We start from the raw sequence: 24,051 nt of genomic DNA on the forward strand, positions 1-24,051 counted from the left end.
GGGTGTTGGGAACTGGGGTGAAACAGAAATATAAAAACTCATGGACCAAGAAATCATGGCTGTGATTACATTTAGAAGATAAAGTGTAGGACTATAAAGGACTTTCTATGGAAAAAATGAACAATGGCAAGAAATTGAAGATTAACAGACTAGGCTGTATTATGAGCATGAAAACTAAAATTTTGAGATCAAATTCAGTGTTTTCATATGGGAAATAAGTACTAGAATAGAGGAAATTTTAAAATTCATATAAGTAATTTGTACAATTACGTTAGAATTCCTAAGTGAAATGATTAATACTCTACCAAATTATAACTTTGCAAAATTAAATAAAAACAAGATCAAATGGATCCATCACCAAGGAAGAAATAGACAAGGTGATATTTTAAAAATACTTCCACATAAACATACTTGGACTAGATGTTGTCACATAAAAATTCTTTCAACATCTAAATATGCCAGAGCACAGAAAAAGGGACATTTTATATTTTATAAGGTGAACACTATTCTAAGCTCAAAAAGCAAAGATTTTTTCCAAAAAAAAAACCCCACAATTTTTACTAATGAATACTAATGAAACAACTATAAAAAACTTTAAGAAACAGCATATTAAGAATTGAGACATCATGAAGAAGTGAAATTTATGTCATAAATGTAAAAATGTTTCTATCTAAGGTAATCTTGAAATTTTATCAAATTAAAAATAGTACTGTCAAACTGTATAATAGTACTTTCCCCTGTATACAGGGGAAAAAGGCAATTGAAAAATTCAGTAATTACTCATATTTATTCAGATAGCTAAATGGAAAAATACTGGAGAATTTCCACCAAAATCCGGAACAATGAAAGCCACTATGTCTGCTTCTCTTTCATTTTATAATAGAGGTACTAACCAGTGAAAGTAGACTAGATGAAAAATAAGAGCATAAAAATGTGAAAGAAAAACTAAAACTCTATTAAGAAAGGGTATGATTGTATATCTAGAAAATTCAGAAATAGCGAATTGAAAAAATCATCATCAAAGAAGAAAATTTAGCAAAGAACTGGGTAATAAAGCCATTTCACAAAAACTGATAACACATAACAAACAAGATGATAGCTTGAGCTCAAAGCTAAGAAAACAAAAGTAATAGTTATACGTAAACAATAAAGATATCCAAAACCTGAAGAAAAAAATATCATGAAGGAATTAAGGTCATAATAGAAGATCTGACCACATGGAAAGACATGTCATACCTTTGAATGGGAAAACTCAGATCATAAAGATGTCAAGGAAAGAACAATGAGGAGGAGAGAACCCTCCCAGTAAACAGTGCTGTATGACTAGACAGGCAGTCTCTGAGACAGCAGAGAAAAAATCTAGAAACAGACAACTGTGTGTCTGTTGGATCTCAACTCAAGGATAAGAATGGATTTTTAAGTAAGTCGTATTGTAACGACTAGAAGAGAAATTTAGAGCAATTCTTTATACTATATATTAATAAATTCTAGGTGAGGTAGAGATTTAAATGTAAAATTGAAGCTATGTAAGGACTATAGGAACACCTGTGATTTCCTCTATGTCCTGGACTTGGAAAGCTTCCTAACTGGCAGAATTTTATCCCTCAATACCCAAAACAGTATCAGCAGTAATAACAGAAGTGCATGAACACCACAGCAAAGTAAAGAGACAAATGGGGAAAAGTATTTGCATCTTAAACAATAAAGTTTTCATGTTCCTGACATACAAAAACAGATAAAAGCATTTTTAAAAATAGGCAAGGGATATGATTCCTTCATTCACACAGATAAAATAACACTCAACCTATGAAAAGATGTTTGACCTTATTTGTTGTAAGTGAAATGGAGATTAAGCTGTATTAATATATGATTTCTGACCTATCAAATGCTTAAAAAGTCAAATGTTTGGTAGCTCTCTCTCTCTCTCTCTCTGTATGTGTGTGTATATATATATACATACATACATACATACACAATGTCGATGACACCAAGGTGGAGAGATCGCATTTTACAGTTTATATTGAATGTTATGATACCTGGTATTTTCTTTGGAAAAAAAAAGTCTGATAGTTTTAAGGTGGATGAAATAAGATTAGCCATGCATTGGTAACTTAGGAAGTGGGAGATGGGTCTATGGGAGTCTTTTATGCTATTTTAATTCCTCAAATTTAGTATGTGTTTGAGATTTTCCCTAATAGAAAAATCAAGAAAAGAAATGTGCATAATTTCAGAGGATACTGTCAAACTAAGACAAATGAAATTGTTACTTTAGAGAAAAAATATCTGGAGAAAAAATTACTCATTGGCTTAGAAACAAGGTTAGTGATTGGGAGCCAAGACAACATGCCGATGCAGATACATCAGTTTAAATCTACCCTGTGTTGGAGTTTCTGCCCTTTACTTCTAGGGCAAGTAAGCTGAATTTCAGAGCTCGATAAATTCTGATTTCACCTCTATTTTATATTGAAGCCGTTGCTCACAGATAAAATAGATACTCTTATTTTTTTTAAAAATTGATCTGATTGCTCCACTAGACCCACTGACCACTGTCAGATTAAATAAACGTTGTTCAGTTAAGTAGACAGTGATTTATATTTGCAATTTAGTCTGAGCCTTCCATATAAGCTCTCTTCTATTAATTAATTGTAAATGGCCTTACAGAAGAATTGAAATAAAAATCAGTTGTAATGGACCTTTCTAACAGAACAAAAAAGTGCTGTAAAATATACTGAAGAGAATTAATTTGTAATTTTAACCCCCCCCCCCCAAAAAAAAGCATGTCTTCTGTTCCTTTGATGCGTAGGCTGCAAATCCAGACTAATCCACCCATCTGTAATTTGGTTCCAAGCTTCTGGTATATTGTAGCTATGGGAAGCAATATTTCAAGGTCAGTTAGTGGGAACCGCCCTCAGGCTGTCATTCAGTCAGCAGTGCCTTGCTGAGAGTCCCCCAAGTCAAAATGTACCTACTGGAGCCCAACGCAGCCAATCAGATAAAAATTAACGAGGAAATAATAAACATCTGTCCATCTTATGCTCAATAGCTTTATTTTATTGGCATGATCTACACTGAATGCACTAATACTTTATTTGCCTACTATTTTAAGCTTTCCAAAGTGCCTTAAGAATATTGAGTTGGCTTTTATTAATTTAATAAGCTGGAGTCACAGGGTCATAAGCTTGTCATGGCATTCTCGAGATCGTTATTCACTGGACTAGCAAAGAACAACACAGTTCACATGGGTAATTCCATCATTTGTAGTCATTCATACATCAAAGTGGCATTTGTTAAGCTCCCCAGTAGAGAACAAGGAGTGTACCCTGAGATCCAAGCAAAGAAGGGGTGCCCGTGGGTGTGTGTTAGATGGATAAATGAATGGATCCTGTTCTCTGAGCCCTGACTTTTTCAGCTGACAACTTTATAGGCTCTCCGCCGGCACACATCTTATCCTCAGAAAGTGCAATCCCTCTGTGCTTTGTCTTTTTGTAAGGTTGTTTGAAACTGGTCCTGTGAAGACATAAATATTCTATTTTGAGAAGATCTTCGTACTCTTGTGCTACTTAAAATGGAAAAGTAAGCTCAGGAAGTCAGATCTGGAAAGTACCATAGTGATCCTTCAACCTAAACACTCACACATAAACAAGAATTCAAGTTTTTCATTCGGATGGGCACCGTTTGTACCAACTTACTCATGAGATGATTCCATGAATCACAACATTGGTATCACTTGGAAGAGTTTAAATATATTTTTATACTCAACAAATACGTGTTGAGCTCCCACATGCCAGCGGCTGTGCTGGGCTCTGTGAATCTAGCATTGGACAGAGGAGATTAAGTCCCTGCACTAATGGAACTTATGGCGAACCAGAATAACAGGGGCTTGGGGGTGGGGTGCAAACAGAGAATCCGTGGGCAGCCTCACTTGAGATATTCTGACTGTGAAATTATGTTCCGGCCACACAAGGCCATCTCCTTCCCCACTAGAATGAAAACGTTTCTGCCTGTACCTGTCCCACAGGCACAAGAGTTATGAGTTTTCCTCAGCAACTTGCAGTCACTCCCACAAGTCATGTATCTCCTCTGAAGGTGGCTTTTTACTGGAAACTGAGGGGCTCGACCATGTGATCACTTGGGCTTCTTTCTGCTCTTTAGACTCCATTCAACAGAGCCTCGGGGGTGCCGTGTATTTCAGTCCTTTTCCTTACTCTTCCAGCCCCTTGCGGTCCTGTGCAGGGGTCTGGGTGTGGCACTCTGGTCTGTATCTCATGGTTCTCCTAACTCTGTGGTATGGCTGTAACACTGTGGTGAGGACCAAGAGTCAGACATGACCCCAAACACTGCAATCTTCTAACATTTTCTTCCCTTTTAATCCAGAGAACCAAGAAGTGCAAGATCATCCATCATGGTGCCAGAATATGCAAGACTATTAAACTTGTCCACTTTCCACCCTTTGAGGATCATTTCTTAGCCTAGTTGTCAGAAAAGGAAACCGTGCCACGGCTTTTATTTTTCTTTGTGGTGCTGTATTTGCTGTGCCAAGTATAAAATATCAAGGTCATATGAATATTGGAACTCAGAAAATCGCGTAGTAATAAACAGAGGGACTGAACTAAAAAGAAAATAGAAAGAATGAGGGAGAGAGCGAGAAGAAGGTAGTGATAAGTTGACAAAAGAAACTTAAACTATGTTAAACCTAGCTCAACATGTCAAATAGGGTATTGGAAAGACTAAAAAAAGGGGTTTAACAGTGCCAAGCTTGACTTCATTTTGGGTGGTATATGTCTTAAATGTCACAAAGTGTCCACCACTCTTCATATATACAAAAGAGGCAGTATAGGCCACAGTGAAATTGATCCATTTTAGCCTACATCACTTGCTCTGGATTACAGCTTGACCGACTGCAGCCCCACTATTATTCCAGGCAGGTTTACATTCAAATAACAGGACACACTAGCTGCCAATCAGCACTCCATGGTAGATCATGCAATTGGCAAGTGGCTAATAGTCTCATTCTGCAAGTGGGAAGCAATCTCCTGTGCAATGATCCCGCATCTCTCTCCTCCTATTTAACTCCTCCCTGTGCTGGAGGGTTAAGTGCAAGTTTGTCTTCCTGTTAAGTCTTGTTGGGAAACTGCAGTTCATAAGGGTCACTGCTTTGTTTGAATTAAAAGCACAATGATGATTTGACTCATTTATCAATCATGTTCCATCTTGAAAGCTTATGTTGTTTTCTCGCAGTCTTTCTCAAGTGTATTCATATCTTGTCTGAAGCTCCTTTAGTCATTCCATCTTTTTCAATTTTCATCTTTGGGTCTAACTGTGTATTAAAGGTATTTGGCTAGATTTGCTTAAGATTTAGTTTTCTTGAGACTCACACACACACACACACACACACACAAAGTGTAACTAACTTTCAGCAAAATTTAAAAGATGCTGAAGTACTTACCCTTTTGACTCCATTCTCTTCATTTACAGTGGAAACATAGTATCCTCCAGCCTTATCTTCTATCAAGGAAGCCAATGGCTTTAGTTTTTATGCCACATCATTAAGGCTTGCACCTGGTGACCAGTTTGCCTTTTGTTATTTGTATCTTAAAATAAAAATTTTAAATCATCTTTGACTACTAAGTTGAATGACAAAGTAAAAGCGTGGACATTACGAACCTCATTTTCTTACATGTAGAAAATTATTAGAATTGTCTGGATTTTTAGACATGTCCATGTAACGGATTGTTATTGAAATGTAGTTTTAATCTCTTCAGAACTTTTGAAGAATGAACTCTTTTCCAGATCTTTACAAGTAGGGAAATTATCTTCTTTTTCACATAATGATGAGAGCAACTTTTTCCATTCTAGAAAAATCTTCAGAGGCCTTCCTCTACCTAGGATATGATAAATGTTTGATTCTGGAACCATCCATCAGAAAGTTGTACTAAATAGCAAATCATTTTTCTGAACTCGAAAGTGGAAACTTCACCAAGTATCCAGCACAGGATGCTGTCATTCTTGTGTGTCCTGGTGTTCAGGGGCACCTGGCATTAGCTTGTGGCTCATTCTTGCTCAGAATCAGGAGAGATCCGAGCCCTGGAAAAAATGGCAAGTGACGTTTGTTCCTTCCAACAGCAGAAATTTTAGCAGGACTACCATTACTATGCTTTCTGACAGCTCTTCCTCTTTCCAGAGGTCTGGAAAATATATGACTATGTAGCCAACATAGTAGAAGGTGGAGAGCAGAAGCTTTGGTGTTTCAAAAAGGAAGATTTCTCAAGCTTACTTTTAAAATGATTTCAAATTGATGTTTTAAAGGTTATTATACCAGGTGTTAAATTTTTAGAATTAAAAAGGAATATCTTGTATGCACATAATAGAGAACTCCTGCGTGATTAAATGCATAATATACCCCTAGGCAGTTCTCTTCTATTATCTGCAAGTAGTTGCCATTCTCTCTAGCATCCCCACAGCATCTTGCACTGCCATTTCTGTTCCTGAAACTCTCTTCTCTTCCTAGCACCCTCTTCTGATTCCAAAGGGCACTGATTTCAAAACAAATGTTTTTGGCTTTCTAATTTAATTTCTGTGGCAGTGGCTATTTCATATATTTTTGGGGTTAAATGACATGACATAAAAGGATCTGTACTGAGAGAAATGAGAGTTGTGCCCTCACCTACGAAGCTGCTTTGATCAAGTTAGTTCTGAATTTGGCAGAACAGAGGCATTTGATTTTTTAATCTTGAAAATTACATTTATGTTGTATTTAGGAGGCAAAGGAAAATCAGCTTTAATCATAAAATGCTTGTTTTTCCTCTCTTACCCAGGCCCACCAACACCATCACTATGACCGATGGGGACTATGATTATCTGATTAAACTCCTGGCCCTTGGAGATTCAGGGGTGGGGAAGACGACATTTCTTTATAGATACACAGATAATAAATTCAACCCTAAATTCATCACTACAGTAGGAATAGATTTTCGGGAAAAGCGTGTGGTAAGTTTTTAAACATACGGTTATTATTTATCCTCTTGTATAAAGTAAAAACTAAGAAACTATGCATTTGTACTGGAAAGTGTTTTTTATCACATGAAACTCATAACCTAACATTAGAATATTATTTACTACTTTTTCGAATATAAATAACATTTTGCTCGAAAAATATTGAATGGCATTACTTCTTGTCTCCAAAAGTACACAAGGCAAATAAATAACTTTTGGATTTGTATAGTGTGTTTTCTATGAACCCTCAAAGAATCTTTGAAAATTTGAGTTATTTAGGATCTAAAAAAAAAAAAAAAAAATTAACTCCTTGATTGGAGTTAAATTCCTTAAAAAAAAAAAAAAAGTGTAAGTCTTGCTTGTAACGAAGAGGTTAAAAGTATGACTGGCAAATAGCTGGAACATGAGCTTTGTAAGTTCTTGCTGCATTTTTATTTACATGGAGCCTCAGCCATCAATCACTGGCTTATTATGAACAGAATGTGAGACCAATTTCATGCTATTTTCCAAGATAAGGGAGTTTAAGTGAGAATCACAACCACCCCTTCTCCTGTGCTAGACACTAATGACAGGAATAAGGATATTGTGACATGTGAGACATGCAGCATAGGCCCATAAGCTTAGCCAGATTTCTTGCCACCCAAGTTTTCTTGACTGCCAAGATGGCTGTGGCTCCCAGTTGATGTCACAAATCCACTCATTCCTTGAGAATTCAGAAAGAAAACAAAGGAAATGGTTGCTGGAAGGCTATTGCCCGAGAAGCTGAATCATGACCTGGACCTTATTTCAAAAGTTGCAGTGTAGTTTTAGCAAACTGGCTTGCTTCCGGTTGGCCTGAGTTCTCCCCTCCCCCTTGTCCCCACTCATCTGCATATAAACCCTTGTAAAATTTTCCCTGTAAGTCATTTTCACTAAATCAATAAGCTTACCTGAAAAGAACCTTTGAAGAAATGACTAGTTAAAAGAAGGCTTGAAATGTCCTGTGTTAACTCACCGAGAAAGTCTGTGTATGTTTCATAAATAAATCATTTTGAAAGTCCATTTCACTGTTAATGAAATTCAGGTATTTGTAAAACACTTCACTATTAAAAAAAAATACTTTCCCATTTGTTATTTCATTTTAGTTTGCACTAACTCTGCTAAGTAGGAAGGGATTATGGGCCTCAGTTTGTAGATAAGAGTATTAGACTCAGAGAGGTTAAATGAGTTGCTTTTTGAACCTAGAACTTGGGTCCTAAATCTGATGTTTGTTGCCTCTATAAGGAAATGATAGAAGATGTTTAAGTTTGCAATGTGGCTAAATTGCATTGGAAATCATACTTGTACTTGACATTTAAAAGTGATATTTTTATGATACTTGTGGGAAAAAAATGGAGCAAATATTTATTCTGCACTATGAACTTTGATTATAGTAATCAAGAAAAAACACACTGGCTGAATCCAGAGAATTAGAATGTTGACAAGAATACAAAGCAATATTAACTGAAGGGAATTGTATCTTTCAGGTTTACAACACACAAGGACCAAATTCTTCTGGGAAAGCATTCAAGGTGCATCTGCAGCTTTGGGACACTGCAGGACAAGAGCGGTAATAGGAAATCACTTTGTTTCTAGTGACATAGAGTTGAGAAAAAATTCTTTTAAATGAATGCTGTATATGAATTTAAAAACAAATCATATGCTGCTCTTCTTTCAGTGTAAAAATGGATATTTTATTGAGAAATAAAAATAAATGATTTCTAGTTCATTAACCATACTAGCATTGTGTAGCTCATAGATACAGAGATCAAGTTCAAGTAACTCTGACTCTGCTTGTACTAGGAAACACCCTCTCCAGAGTATTTGCATGAAGATGTGAAAGTGCTGTTATAAGTGCTTTTGAAGTGGGAGTTGACAGCTTTCTTGTCTCTTCCTGTTCTTTCTCGCAGCCTCAGTCCCCTGCCAAGTAACTGGCTCTGGTTACACCTGTGCCCCCGCCCCCCGCACCCCCATCTAGAATCTTGAACTTCCTTCCCACCTTTCCTGATGTTCTCCTGTCGCCAGGCATAGCTCAAATTCCACCTCCTCTGTGAAGCCTCTCAGAACACCCCAGCTGCAACGAACTGCCACTTTTATCTGAACACCTGTGACCCCCATCCTACCCCTTTAAGTCACTAAATTAATTAAATACCACTTTGTAAAAGGGCGATTCTTCTAATTTCTACCTCTAACCGCTCTATATTGATTCTCTTGTGGTTTTCTTATCCCATCAAGACTGTGAGCTTCCTAAGGGCAGAGACTTTGCCCAGGGTGTCAGTGTCAGCCCTGGTGCAATGTCCAGGATCGTAGATAGGAGTGTTGATTGCTTGGAGCTGGAGGGGTCATTCCATTATTTAATGAACATGCACTTCTTTGGTTCCTTTTGGATCCAAATTTTAAATCGGCAATAGCTGGGCAGCAGAGGTGTTCAGAGGGTACATACCTCCACATCCTGCATCGTGTGTCTCAGAATGCTCTTGCTTGTAAACACTTCCATTTTTTGAAATGCATCCAAAGTGTTCTCACTTTCAGTGAGTGTAAACGCCAGGAGAGGTGCCGGGCCCTCTCTGTTCGCTTTTTTGACTGTGAATTCCATTTACACACACCCTTCAACACCACTGGTTCCTCTGGAGTCATTCCTCTGGCGAGTCTCTGTTCGTGTGTCAGTTTTGCTGTCACAGAGATGTATGCTTTATAGACCAATTTAATTCATTTTTGAAGAAGTAATATGAGAAAATGTGGTTCCCATATGTCCTCGCACATGAGATGTCAGCTCAGCATGATGGCAGGCTTCTCTCATCTGTCCCCGGAGACAGCTGTGCTGTGAGGGAGACGGGGAATACTAGGGGCAGTCTTAGTAACACTTGGGTTACTCATCCCCCGAGAATGTGACATTCTGCATATGTGGGGCGTAGCTAGGCAACAAGACCAACCATGCCTCACACCTCGGCCCTGTGCCTCAGGACATCTGAGGATGATCCAGGTACCGTGATGGTTATTAAGGAAAGTCATGTCGTGGGAAAGAGGAAAAATATGATCCTTTTGTCACCCTAAAGGATATAGGACACAGCCTGAGTGCCAGGTGAGGGAGAAAGAACAGCAGGTGACTGACTCTGGCCTCTGTTTCTTTATGAAGTCCTAACTCTCCTCATCCTGCTGATCCCTGGGCAAAATGAGACAGCAGGGGTTGGGGGCCTGAAACTGGAAACAAATTTCTGTTCCCCCTGGGTGGAATGGAGGTAACAAGAATACTGGACAGAGCAGTCAGAGTATTAGAACCACCCAGCACCAGAGTGTCCTATCCACACTGCTCTGAAGGAGCACGTGATCAGCCCAGGCAGGTCTCTGTGACAGGCATGTCTTGAATGACTGGTTGTGTACTGGAGGCAGAGGGAGGGAATGGCACAGCCTTGTCCTCAAGTGAGACACGCACACACACTTAGAGAACACAGAGCAGTTTTCTTAGCCACCTCACTATTATGGTTGAGTAGGAAATGATTTTGTGGGTACAGCTAGTCTTCAGAGAGAGAACCGTTCAACAAAAGCACTAGAACCTCCGTGAGCTCCCAGGAAGTGGTAGAGAAAACAATCACAGAGAAAAAAATTGAGTAAATTTTTTGATATTTATATGCTACCTTTTTAAACCATGATGATGATCTATGAAAGAAATAACTGCTTAGGAAATAAACACTAGATAAATCATCTCTTTTCTTCTGCTTTGCTACTAAAAGTATCATTCTCTATGGAAGTAATTTTAAATAGTTAATAATTTTATTTCTTTTATTTTTTTTTTCTGTTACTCTCTTTAATTTTACAAATATTTTAAAACTAATCCACAATGGATAGTGAGTCTGAAACATATGCTTTCCCCTTGGAGATTCCAGAGCAAGGTGGAAAGTGGACAAATATATGACTGCAATACTACCCTAGTACAGCAACAGGGAGCCAATGGCAGTAGGTGAGCCCCTACGAGGAAGCTGTCACCCAGATGAGGAGGCTCCTTACGAAATGCTGTTTCCTCTGGTGCCATTATGTTTATGCCCAAACACAGAGTATGAGTGAGTGGTATCCAGTCTAAAGGAAGGGAAGGGGGATAGGATGCCTTTATATAAGGTCACCCACTGAAAGACCAGCATGTATGAGATCCCATCAGAGGAGGGTGAACTTTCTCGGAGCTGAAGAAGTTCAGCATGCCTGTAGGCAGTGAAGAGATGAAGATCAGGGATCTGTTCTTGCAGAGCCCTGACGGCTTATGAAGAAGCTCAGGTGTTAAAGAGTTGTGTATAATCATTAAAATGTTGATAGTAGAGGATTGATGTCATCGGTATGAAGCTGTGGGGGTGGGGGAGGTTCCAAACATAACTGGACGCAGGAAACCTAATAAAGAGAGCTGTTGCATTTATCCAGGTGAAAGACAATGGTGTGAAACTAGTCATGGCAGGGTAGGTGGACAGAACTGAGCAGGTCAAGAGGTACGTGTCACGTACAGGTGAAGGAGAGAAGTTGTGGCAGCTGGGTCGATGATGATGCCACTGACAGGAAAAGAAATCAGGAGGAGGGACCGGTTTGTTTGGGACATAGGAAGTCGGAGGTACCTGAGCTTCCTCCAAGTGGAAATATCCAAGTCCTTAGGCACATGTGTGAAGGGCAGGAAAGATCTGGATCTATAAACTGTGGGTTTCTTAACAGATAGGCTATAATTGAACCAAAAAAGTAAATGACATTTTCCAATGCACACTTAGAAGATGAGAAAAGTCAAGATTGAACTTTGAACCAGGCATGGTGGCACACTCCTGTGATCCCAGCATTTCAGGAGGCTGAGGCAGGAGGATGGCAAATTTGAGGCCAGCCTAAGCAACATAGCAAGACCCTAAGCAACTTAGCAAGATCACGCCTCAAAATAAAAAATAAAAAGGGCTGAGAATATGGCCCTTTATGGGGTTAAGCACCCTTGGGTTCAATTCCTGGTACAAAAAAAAAAAAAAAAAAAAAAAAAAAAACAAAGACAAGACTAGAATTTTGAGAAAACCAACATGAAAGATCTACAAAAAAGACTAAAATAGGAAAACAGCAATTAGGAGGACATTTAGGGTAGAAGGTGATTACTTCTCCATTTTAAAATCAATGCCTTTCTAAAAACCCATGGTCAAATTCAAAACCTGTGGTCCCTATGTGTGGTCTGTGGTTTTGCCCATTGCTAATGTCTCAGTGGATCTCAGCACACCTTCAACTTCATTGAAGAAGGTGGGGGACTGGAAGAGGAGCAGGAGAGAAAGGTGTTCCCAGTGCACACAGGAGAGCATGTCCTTCAGCATCTTCCTAGAAATGAGTATTCTCACTTTCTTTTTCCAACTACAAACCTCTTTGGTCCTGGCTTTCCTCAGACACCCTACTTATCTTCTTCTCCTCCCAAGAACTGGATGCCAGCCCAAAGCTCCCCTTTACCCTAAGGAGTGACTTTTGAAAGAATCGACAACATTTTCCTTACAAAAGCAGTCTAGTTCCAACTGCTAACAGTTGTGGTTTTCTTCATATGCTTCCAGCCATTCATTTTCAGACTCCCGTGTGCCAAGTTTTCTTCTGGGCACAGGCAAGACAAATTGAAATGTCTAAGTTTAAGTCCCCACTCTCAAGTGGCTTACATTCTAACTGTGGACCATGACATGCCTATAAGTCAAACAGAAACACGTTCCAAGAAGCTGTGTAAGCAATCATGTGATCGAATGTTACAAATGCTGTGCGTATATAAGTGCCCTGGGGCTATAAAGCCAGGTCTGTGGTCTTTACAAATATCTACAACCAAACCCTGGCCTGGCCCTTCAGCCATCTTTCTGCCTGTCCTCCCATTTCTGTAGGATAATCCAGCAGGACCAGCCTCAGAGATCTCACACCTGAAATAGAAACAAGGTTGTTTGTACCGTGATCATAAGTACGTGGACTAATTCCCAAATCCGCCCACTGTGCTTCCTCGCAGGTTCCGGAGCCTCACCACCGCCTTTTTCAGAGACGCCATGGGCTTCTTGTTAATGTTTGATCTCACCAGTCAACAGAGCTTCTTAAATGTCAGAAACTGGATGAGTAAGTGGGACTGAGTCATGTGTACTGGCCGCTTTGGGCTCCAACCGCTCCATTGCTTGTTTGACAGTCAGATTGGGTACCGTGGTCTCTCTCTGAAAAGGATAAGTCCAAGTACAGCCAGATTGGGTACCATGGTCTATCTCTGAAAAGGATAAGTCCGAGTATTTCCTTTGTCACTCTCACAGTGGTGGCCTTTACATGGATCACCCAAAGTGGCTTGGAATCACATTTTCCTTTGACCCTGTTCTTGGAGGAAGCCTATGCAGCTTCTTAACAATCTATATTTAAGACCTTTTTTGTTGTAAAAGACCATTAATACCACTTTTCTACTAAGTCTCCAATAACTTCTTACAACTAAGTGAACTTCTACTTCTACAGCCTCCAACCTGGAGAGGGCACAGTGTTTTCTGAGATGGGGACATTAGCACCTAAGATGTTTTCAAGGATGAATGGGTGAAGGAGGTCAGAAACTGCTCCAGAGCAGACAGCTATGTGAGGGTAAAGCCTAGCCCGTCAGTCATTCAGCTCACATTGGAATTTACTTCTTAAGCAAGTGTTCAAATGTGAGGACCAGATTTTTCTCATATAGGAAAATCTCTACCATCCATGTATTAGGTGTAATGAAAAACTGAAACGTTGCCTGATCAGTCATGGAAGTCAGTTGGTATGAATCAACATGGGAGAGAAGTGTCAGAATTTTCCCTTATTTTTCTAAATCGATGTGCCACAAAAGAGACTATTCCATTCACATTTTTATGACAAGTAAGAAGTTTGATCTAATGGGATGTACAGTTGCAGGTCAGATCTGTTGCCCTGTGGGCTGGTGCTGCTCTTGTTATTTCTGGATTTGTCTGGGCTGTCAGTGGCCAGAGTGACATTGGGTTTTGTTTTGTTTTGTTGCGTGGTTTTTAAATTGTAGGTTTGTTCCTCTGCTCAGATTTCTTCTATGACTTCCCATTTCACCTGGAGGGAAAAAGCAGAGTACTTGAGGTCCTCTTTCAGCCCTTGTGATTAGATCTGACTTCTTCCTGTTCACTCGTACAGGGCCCTGGCTCCCAGGCCAACGGTCAGAGGACATGAAGCCTTGGGCCTTCTGCTTCCAATTCCCTCCATCTTGATTTCTCTTCTTCCATTTACAGTCAGGTGCTAGGCACTTCTTTCCCAAGATTTTATCCAACACTTTCTCTCTTGGGAGAGGCTTTTCCTGACCCACAGCCCCATCTGAAAGGACACATGTCATCACTGTGTTCCCTCAACCCTCTTCATGACTCATTTAGTCACTACCACCACCTGACATTATATTAAGTATTTTTGTACTTGAGTTTTTGACTCTGCACCACATAAATACAGGCCTGGATAAGTGCAGACTTGGCCTATTTAATTCCATTGCAGAATTCTCCAGCTCGGTGAGCACCTGACTGTCCCCCACCCCTCTCTCTCTGTGTATATGTTTATTTTGTTTTCCTTAAAATTAGTAATATACACTTAATCATTAATATCTCAAACTGCTTTCAATGTGAGTTCAATAATAGTTGCAACCAATGGGGAAAATATCAACAGATTCTTTCTTAATTGTTTCTCCAAATGAGTGTTTATTCTAGGATCTGTCTTTATTTCCTTTTAATATGTATCTCCTTATCCCAATTTTGGTGGCATTATTAGATTCTGAGGAGACAAGAAGATAATAAGATTATTAAATTCTTTCAGAGGATTGTTTGTTTGTCTTTTTTCAAGGCAGATGAGACTCTGTTTTTAAGTTTTCAGAAGGATAATGTTGGGATTTAAGGTAATTAATTGCCACATCTAATTAACACTTCAATTTCTAACACTCAAATAATTGATATTATGGGGTAAGCCTTTGTGTTCTCCCTGTAGTTTTGGCAGGATTCTACACAACACCCATAAAGTAGACATTAAAGTAGCCTCTGTGATTTATCAAACACAAAGGGACAGGTTTCTTATCTTTCCTTCCTTCCCCATCTCTTCCCTCTCTCCCCTCTTCCTTCATTCTTTCCTTGTTTCTGTTTCTGTCTCCCTCTCTCTCTGTGTCACACACACACACACACACACACACACACGGGGTGCACATGATATTTTCTTGGAGAAAGGAGAAAAACAAGATACCTGTCCTAAAAATGAAGTCCTGGTAGTTCAAAAATATTCCATTGCCTAGATCACCCCTTGGGACAACAGAGAAGGTAAAAATCTAGCAGCCTCCTAATGGAATAAAGAGTTTTAAACAGCTTAAAGTTATGTTCTGGTATCTCCACTTGTATCTGGGAAGCAAATGGTATGCAGCAGCATGTGGAGCTCTGGGCATTTCCCTGGATGTAGAAGGGCACAGAGAGGTATTGAGGCAGGTCCTTCCTGGACATTATTCACAGTCTGCAGTTTGTGAGGCATTATCTCCATTTTATAGACAAGGAAACTGTGACTGAGAAGAGTAACTAACTTGGCTAATTATTACTAGTAAGCAACCGAACTGCAGATGAACAATTCGATTAGAATCTGGAGTATGAGCAGTCACTTGACTTCGCTTGTTTACATCTAACTTGCTGGTTCCATCTGCTTCCCTTCCAAGGCCAACTGCAAGCAAATGCTTACTGTGAAAATCCAGATATAGTATTAATTGGCAACAAGGCAGACCTGCCAGACCAGAGGGAAGTCAATGAACGGCAAGCCCGAGACCTGGCTGAAAAATACGGGTAAGTCAGTTCCATTGAGAATACTCTGACCTTGTGCGCTGCTGCCAATGAGTGGAGCAGACATGAGACTGGTATTTGAAGGAATCTCCTTGGATCAAGAACAGGATGTGAACTGGAGAAAACCTTCCAGAGAAATATGTGATGGTGTAAAGCACTACTTAATACTAATAGCAAGTGACATTTACTGAATCCTAATTATATGCTAGTAACCATTCCTAGACTTTTAACTCATTTAACTCCTTATAACCACGTGGAGATACTAGAGTAATACCATTTTTTACATAAAAGATTGAATCATAGTTGTATGATGGAGAGCCATATCACTAGTAAACAGTAGAACTTAAATTCAGCTTGGACAGCCCAAGATAGCAGCTCAAGTGCATAAACAGTATCCTGTTGCTCAATAACTACACAAGTCTAAAGAGTAGTACCTGACACAGACAGGGTAATGTAGCCCTTCCTAACTGAGCTTCAATGGCAGCTAGAAACAAAACTGAAAACAAACCTATGTACTTAAAAGAGGACTCCACCATAAAATTTGTCATTATTTTTTAAGTTGAAAGCAATTTCATCCTGCCAGTTTTTTACTGAAGGACTCTTATTCAGAGTTTTAAATTTTACATCTTGGAATGCTTGATTCTAAGTAAATATAGGCTTCATTCGCCTGAATATCCATTCAATGCATGCCTCGTTTCTAAATTAGATTTCTAAATGATTGATTGGAAAGAAAGTCATATTTTAGTGGCAGTTTCAATCACAAGAGGCATTTCTTCCCTCCTAGTTTTTTAAAACAATGATAACACCTTGGCTTCAGCTTCCTGACAACCTCCTGTAGCAGTTTCCTTGCCCATAACACCAGTTATAGCCATACTACACATCAGCCCACTAATTTTTACTTAACTGAAGAAAAGCAAGGGTGTTTTCCAATGTATCCTGTGAAAACATGATTTCACAATCTCTCTGCCAGCCATGTGTTTGCATGTGTGATTTCTTCCTCTTAAAAATATTTATCATTAGCATTCTGTGTGAGAACCCTGAACATCCACTTTTCTTGGCATTTTTTGAGACTACAGTAAGTTCCAGAAGTGTAATATACAACATAGTGATTGTACTTAATAATGATAAATTGTACACTTGAAAACTGCAGAGAGGATGTTAGCATAAAAATGATAACTGTGTGAGGCAATACATTTGTCCATTAGCCAGATTTAACCATTTCACAATGTATATACTTCAAAACATTGTTTTATGTGATACACACATACGGTTTTATCTGTCACTTTAACTGACTATATATATATGATCTTTTCTCTACTAGCATACCATATTTTGAAACGAGTGCAGCGACTGGACAGAACGTAGAGAAATCTGTGGAAACCCTTCTGGACTTAATAATGAAGCGAATGGAACAGTGTGTAGAGAAGACACAAGTCCCCGACGCTGTCAACGGTGGAAATTCTGGAAAGCTAGATGGGGAAAAGCCCACAGAGAAGAAATGTGCCTGCTAGACTGTACCTAAGGACTGACAATCAAGAACCCCACCCAAATATTCCTCCCCAAAGCAATGATAAGCTGCACAATCATTGTCGAGTAGACCTTGGACAATGGCATGTCTTTCTTTTTCTCCCAGAGTATCTATTTTAAGAAATCAGAGTAGTCAACAGTGTTCAAACAAATTAACCAATTGTCCTGGAGGCCCTTCCAAACAAAAATCAAAGATTTTTAAAGGTGATCTCACCATCATGGATGCTCGATTTGTTTTTAATAAAGAAATTGAGCCTATATGAGAAAATATAAGAAAGAAATGTTGGTGAGTTTTAAATGAGAACAAACAGCGCCTTTTCACATTGGAGAAGGGGGGACTACTTAAAGGAGAATGTGGAAAGTTGACTTTTTTAAAAAGATTGTATTTACTTCTCGTACAGAATCTGATAAACTAGTTCCACATTTGCGCTGGGGAAAATATAATAGCAACAATGAATATACAATGAAGAATTCTATATAGTTCATAAAGAATGACATTACTGTGCATACCCACTAAACTACACCAGAATGCTCAAGTACTGCTAGGGTTGTGAGAGGGTGATGGTCAGATTTCTGCTAAAATAAGGAGATTGTGAACAATGTCATTTTTGTATTCCTAACAAGTGGCAGATAGATCAGAACAGAATCACGAATGACAGAGTAGAAGAGAAATGCCTGAAGGAGAAAGGAAAGTGTGGGGAACATGGCATTTGAACAGCTGAGATTAAGTGTATCTGTTGCAGATGCCTGGAAGAGTTACTTAGCCAAATTTCTCTCAAGCCAATTAGAAGCTGACATTATCCTTTGGGATTAGGAGAGTCTCCAGAGGTTTCCATTTGAAACAAAATTTTAGGAATCCATTCAGGTGGTGTTCAGCCCCACATTTCATTTTTCATAGCATATGTTGATAGTCACAAGGAGAAATAAACTGTTGCTGTTTACTAAATATCTCTCTTAAAAATGTAGTCAAGAAAATCTATCTAATCCTAAAAATTTTTTAAAGATAAAATATGAAAACAAAAGTGACTGTCAATTGTGGGTTTCCTTTGTTTACAAAATCTGGGAAACTCTAAATCACATTTCTTCCCTCCATGCTGGCTTTGAATCCATTGCAGTAATGCAAATGTGTCATTTGTAGATTAGCAACTTCAGAATAATGATGGGATCAATTCTGGGGTCACTCTGAATTTTCAAATTATTAATCACACAGAAATTGATGATATCTCTTAATAATTTTTTTTTTAAATTTTGCCTAAGGCAAAAGAACATCTGTGGTTGAGCTGTCTTTGAGGGGTGACCAAGAATGGAGCTATATCTTATCTCACCAAAAATATGGTCAGTTGTTCTATTTTTTCACCTAAGTTGTCTTTTCTTTATAAATATGGTGATAAAAGTATTTTTCATTGGCCAGTTCTTAACAGTGTCTAAGCTAATATTACATCGTTTTTTTTTTACCTTTGTTTCTGATGTTCATAAGCCATTCCTATAGCAACATTAAGAATCTTATCAATAACAAAGGCAATGTAATTCAAATGTTCTCTTTTTGAGTATATGGTTTTTTGACAGCATAGTTCCTCCACGTATATTTTTTTTCCACCCACACCTAGTTTTTTCCGTACTCTATGCATATTTACTTTGTTAAATCAAATATGTTAGAGACAAAATCCCAGCCCCTCCCTCCCAGTCAGTTTCATAAGCAAAGGTAGATCCAAGGGACCGTCTGTTTATAAGGTTCATGGGATGGTCTAGACCCAGAAATGTGCCACAAGTCAGAACAATCTGGAAGCTTTGATGGGAACAGCCCCCATGTTGCTCTCTGACCTCTGGAGTGCGCCCCCAGCTTCTAAGATGGATCATGGTGTTTTCTCTGGAGTGTTCTTCAAGATCTCAATGCCTATACCACAAAGATAGAAAATTATTATCAAAATTTAAGATATTTCTTCTGGAAAGAAAGTGGAGAGGAATGATAAAAACCACTGCTATGGCAAAGTTTGGCAAACTTTTGTGGTCATGATAATAATTTCTTCTTTGGATTCAAATTGTGATGTCCCCTGCATTTCCCTAATAGGAAATGTTTGGTCTCTATAAAATGCCAAAGCAATTATTTTGTTTTGATACATCTTTTAGTTCCTCTTCATTTTCCAGTTACATGATTGATTTACTTATGCCAAGATTCTGTCACTGTCAGTTATTTAATGAGTATTTTTTTCAGGGTCTTTTTTAAGATAATTATTTGATAGCTGTAGCGTGAAGCAGAAGGTGATGGTGCCTGTAATTATAGAACTATGCTTGTAAAAATAACAATTATTGGGTAACAATCTCAACAGGAATGAAATTTTAAGATTGGCCAAAAAAATGAACATAGTATTCTACTTACAAATAAAAAACTTGCCTAAAAAAATATTTTCTCAGGAAAATTTGACACCTGACCCCAAATCTATGTAATCCATTGTTAGAATTTTCCTCTGTCATTATATAAGGATTAATAGCTCTGTATTAATTCATTTTATAATTTCAAATTAATCTGATACCATGAGTATAGAATTTCATATTTTTATCCCAGAACAACATATATTTTTAGCCATGATGTGTCCTGTTACTAATTATCTCCCAGATGCTTTAGTAAACCATACTATATTTTGGAGACATATTTTAAAAGTACATGAAATTCCTTCCCGATGTAGAATTCATTTCTGGAGTTTACACTGGTTTGATGTTTACATTTCCCTAACTCAGTGCCTAAGATACCTTTGTGACCAAATTCATCTCCAGCTACATAGCTCACTTCCTCTAAGCTTATGTTTTAGGAGGGCTTCACAGAGACAGACCCCACACAGCTAAAGGTCTTCTGAAATCTTCAGCAAAAGATTCAAAGACTTCTTAGTATCCGGTGATAATCACCACTTTCTCTTAATTTCCTAGCTTACTTCTCATGGATGGGCATTCCTTGAGACTCTTGAATGTGATTAGGTACAAGGCTATCCTTTCATGTAAAAGCAGGTCTTTTGAAAAATGGATCAAAAAGAGTTGAGAAAATGTAATGTTTGCCTTGATCTGCTGATGGAAGCCAGTCATGAATTAGCAAAGAAAATGCTGAGTGTTGGGAGCTGCATTTGTGTCTCTTTTCCCTAAGAGTATTCAAATTTATAATTTATCACTCCAGCCAGTTGTGCTATCATGTCCATATTATCAGCTATCACACCACAAAAAAACTTCAAAACCAGCATTTTCTAGTTCTTTATCTGTTATTTTTAACCGGATGGGCTATTCTGTGTCTTAGTCTTTGTCTTGCTCCTACAATAAGTTCTTGTTTGTCCATCTGTTTTTCAACAGATAAGATGAACTGGATCAGCCTTATTTTGCTCCCTTGATAGGAAAGAGAAGCTTGACTATAAGGACAGATACATTAAATATTAATTCAAGAGCAGCCACAATACAAAGTTCTTTAACTTTAGTATTAAAGTATTAAGCTGCAAATTGAGTGTGCTGGGACTCAACAAATGTGACGGAGCCCACGTCTCTTCTTGCCCATGAGCGAGTACAGATATTAGGATCTACACAGTGCACGGGTGAGGTGAACAAGTAGGCATAGGTGTGACCTGGAATCTTGTCTCATGAAACAAGGTCACTCCCCGTTCCTGCTTCTCTGCTCACTTAAGGATGTGCAGGCTTTCCTAGTGGTGTATCACACCAGAAATTTGAGCAAATATCCTCATACCTAAGGATTTAGAGTTATACTCTCAAACTCAAACTATAAAAAATAATTTTCCAAGTCTCTGGATTCCTAAAATGCATAATAACTCTAAAAGGGAGATTTGAAAGCTGTGATATTAGCCAAAGTGTTAGAAGAGTTATTTCGCCTTCTACCGCCATGCTTTATAGCATTAGAGGAAGTCTAGGGTGTTTGCATCTTTTAGAGGAAATATGAGCTATATCATATTTAAAGATGTCAAGATACTGTCTGTATTTGAAAAGGTTGTCTAAAAAATCTTCCATAAGTTATATTTTCTTGATTTTTTGAGGTATCAGCTTATTTCTGGGAGAGTGCTGAGCTCTTAAACATGAAAGTGGACGTAGAATATTCTCTGCGTGTGGGCTCAGTGCTTTATAAATCTCTGAAGCTGCTTATCTCATAATGTAGAGCTTTAGATAAAAATTGTTACATATACATAAGAGATTTTATAAAATTTTTGCCTTTGAATTCTTGGGTAGAGACCCAACCACAATGATATTGGTGAGCAAGAACTAGGAAGAACAACAGCAACAAAAAAAAAAAAAAAAATAGGAAAAAGTTGGCTAAATCATACTTTTAAATACAGCACAAGGAGAAGGCCATAGGTTGTTTTACCTAGAAAATAAAAACAGAGATTTGTAACCAGATTTATGGAAAATATTTATCATTTTTGCTTGCCAGAGTTAATGCCCTTATAACTAAGTTAATAAAAATGGGCACCAAATATTTCAGTATGTCATCAAAATTTTGAATTCTTAAAAACATTTATTCACTGTATATGAATCCAATACTCCCGTAAGTTGTACTTTGTTTAATTTCAAGGTATAGCATCTTAAATATATTTTCCTCCAAAGTTCTGTGTATAATTGATGCTTAAGATGTTTTCTAATTTCATATATGAAGAGAAGATCATTAACAAAAAATAAACAAACACAAACATTAGTACCAGAATAGTGTAACTATTTAAAAGAAAGTTATCTTTTGGGAAAAATATATAAGGGAACTATCTTTCAATGGAGTGGTTTGACTTTGTTTTCCTCATTTCTTTCCAAGAGGCCATGGAAGTCATGGCAAAGATCCCTTAGCTGACTTAATCTTTAAGGATGATCAGCAAATTTTGTAGAAGCCAGCATATCTGACTTTAACTGAATAGATCCTTTATTTAAACTACCACTACCATCTTTGTATCTGTTGGCAAACCAAAATACTACCTGTCTCGCATGCTAATTGTGTATACCTGTGCTTATTTTTTCCCAGGTGATTTTTTTCCCCAAATATTCTTTGAGAGAAAGCTAGTGTTATAGAAAGGATAAGGACCAGAAAGAATGATTTGTGGACCACGGTTTGTCATTAAATATCTTGGCAGCTTCTCCTCATACAGTGTTTATAAACCTTGAGTGCCTCCTAGGGTTTAAGGGATAATATACATAAGAAAGTGACTTGTAAATTATGTTCCATTTCATAAACACGTTATTATCACAAGATAATAATGAATAAAAAACTCAAGTCATAATTTGAACCACTTGAGGTAAGAAGTATAACAAGGACAACATACTAATTTTAGTAGGAAACTAAAAATGGGCTGGTTACCTCAAGGTCATTGTGTTTGATTGAAAATATTTAACTTAATTTGTTATTGAAAAAGATGAGCTCCATTTTAATCTGTATGTCCTTTTGTATTTCTCTCAAGGAAACCAAGTATATTCTAGATAGTATATTACAACTTGGTCAATATCCTCCATGTATAAAATAGGGCTTCTGTGTCCATAGCCTGGTAAGATTCTGATTGTACTTGAAATTAAGTTTTAAAAAAATCCTGCTTTAGTTACTGTGTTAAATATAGACCATGTTCTAATTACATAGCACTCAAGCGCTCCACTGTATCCCCACCATTCACCTTTCAGTGACACGACCCTCATTTTTAAGCTAAGCATGATTGTTTTGTCTCTGTCCTACACAGAGCTCTGTTTTTGTCTAATGCTTTAATGTAGCTTGAAACTTTAACATGGATTCTTCATTATATATGCCCCTGAATAGACTGTGGTTCCTGATAAACACTGCTAGGTCATTATTTTATTGTACCAAAGTTCTAGTGGCTTCAGAAATCTTAGCATCCAATGATTTTTGTGGTGTCTGGGTTTGAATACTATGGTTGAGAACTGTATTCAGTGATTGTTCTGCTCATTTTTCAAATAAAAATACATTTTTATCAATTATTTTGTATACGCGAAACAACTTTATGTCTCATGCTGGAGTTAGAGGTGTGGTAGGTGGGAACATTAAATCAGTATCAACATGAAATTTGTATCACATCTAAAATGAATCCATGCTGAACTAGGAAGTAAGAAGTGAGCTGAGCTCTGCCAAGTGGTTTTTGTTTCTCTCTTTTAATTTTCTCATTAATTAGTTAAAGACTGGGCTTTGCTAGTGAAATTTTCTAATAATTTTGAATGATATGTTCACTAAAATTAACCATTAACATGTCGAAGTATTCAGTGATACACAAGCCCTTTCACATATTATAACACATTTCTCCTCCATAGCAAAATGCTGGGCAGATGGTTTGTATCTCCCTTGGCCACAGACAGGTGAAATCCAGTTCAAGGAATTCTAGACCACAGACACACAGCCTTCTTTGAAATGTTCATTTGCAAAGACTACCTCGTTCCCAGACCCATATGCTTCTTAGCCTGGCTTTGCCAAGATGATGATGAGTTTTTAATTTAAAGATAAACAACTCTGCCAACGCAAGCAAACCATGCCTGGCACCTTTCCCTCCCCTGTGCTCCCCGGGAGCCATAATGCTGTTTCACACAGGCGTGTTCATTTTCTGCTGGGTTCATATTAAATAATTCAAGATAAATCATTAGGGTTTTGCTTTCCCTAATGATTGCATAGGATTTTAAAAAGTCGTAGCATGCCCATATTGAGGAAAAAATAGAGCATCCTGACATTCATGTCATTGTAGGATTTCTGGTTTTAAGACTTTATGCGAGATGT

The 24,051-nt window shown here is 38.0% G+C and overlaps 1 protein-coding gene across 3 annotated transcripts in view; it reads left to right on the plus strand.

The window, feature by feature from the left end:
• Window positions 1–22,655, plus strand: part of RAB27B (RAB27B, member RAS oncogene family) — a 146,486-nt gene extending 123,831 nt beyond the window's left edge. For all 3 annotated transcript variants that reach the window (XM_079109502.1, XM_079109503.1, XM_079109501.1), the window contains 5 exons: window positions 6,816–6,987; window positions 8,499–8,581; window positions 12,986–13,089; window positions 15,671–15,794; window positions 17,113–22,655. In XM_079109502.1, the coding sequence (XP_078965628.1) occupies window positions 6,835–6,987; window positions 8,499–8,581; window positions 12,986–13,089; window positions 15,671–15,794; window positions 17,113–17,302 (654 nt within the window). In that variant the 5' untranslated portion in view covers window positions 6,816–6,834 and the 3' untranslated portion in view covers window positions 17,303–22,655. The remainder of the gene's footprint in view (window positions 1–6,815; window positions 6,988–8,498; window positions 8,582–12,985; window positions 13,090–15,670; window positions 15,795–17,112) is intronic.
• Window positions 22,656–24,051: the final 1,396 nt, after the last annotated feature.

The sequence above is a fragment of the Sciurus vulgaris genome (assembly GCF_902686455.1).
Source record: "Sciurus vulgaris genome assembly, chromosome: 13".
Lineage (NCBI taxonomy): Eukaryota > Metazoa > Chordata > Mammalia > Rodentia > Sciuridae > Sciurus > Sciurus vulgaris.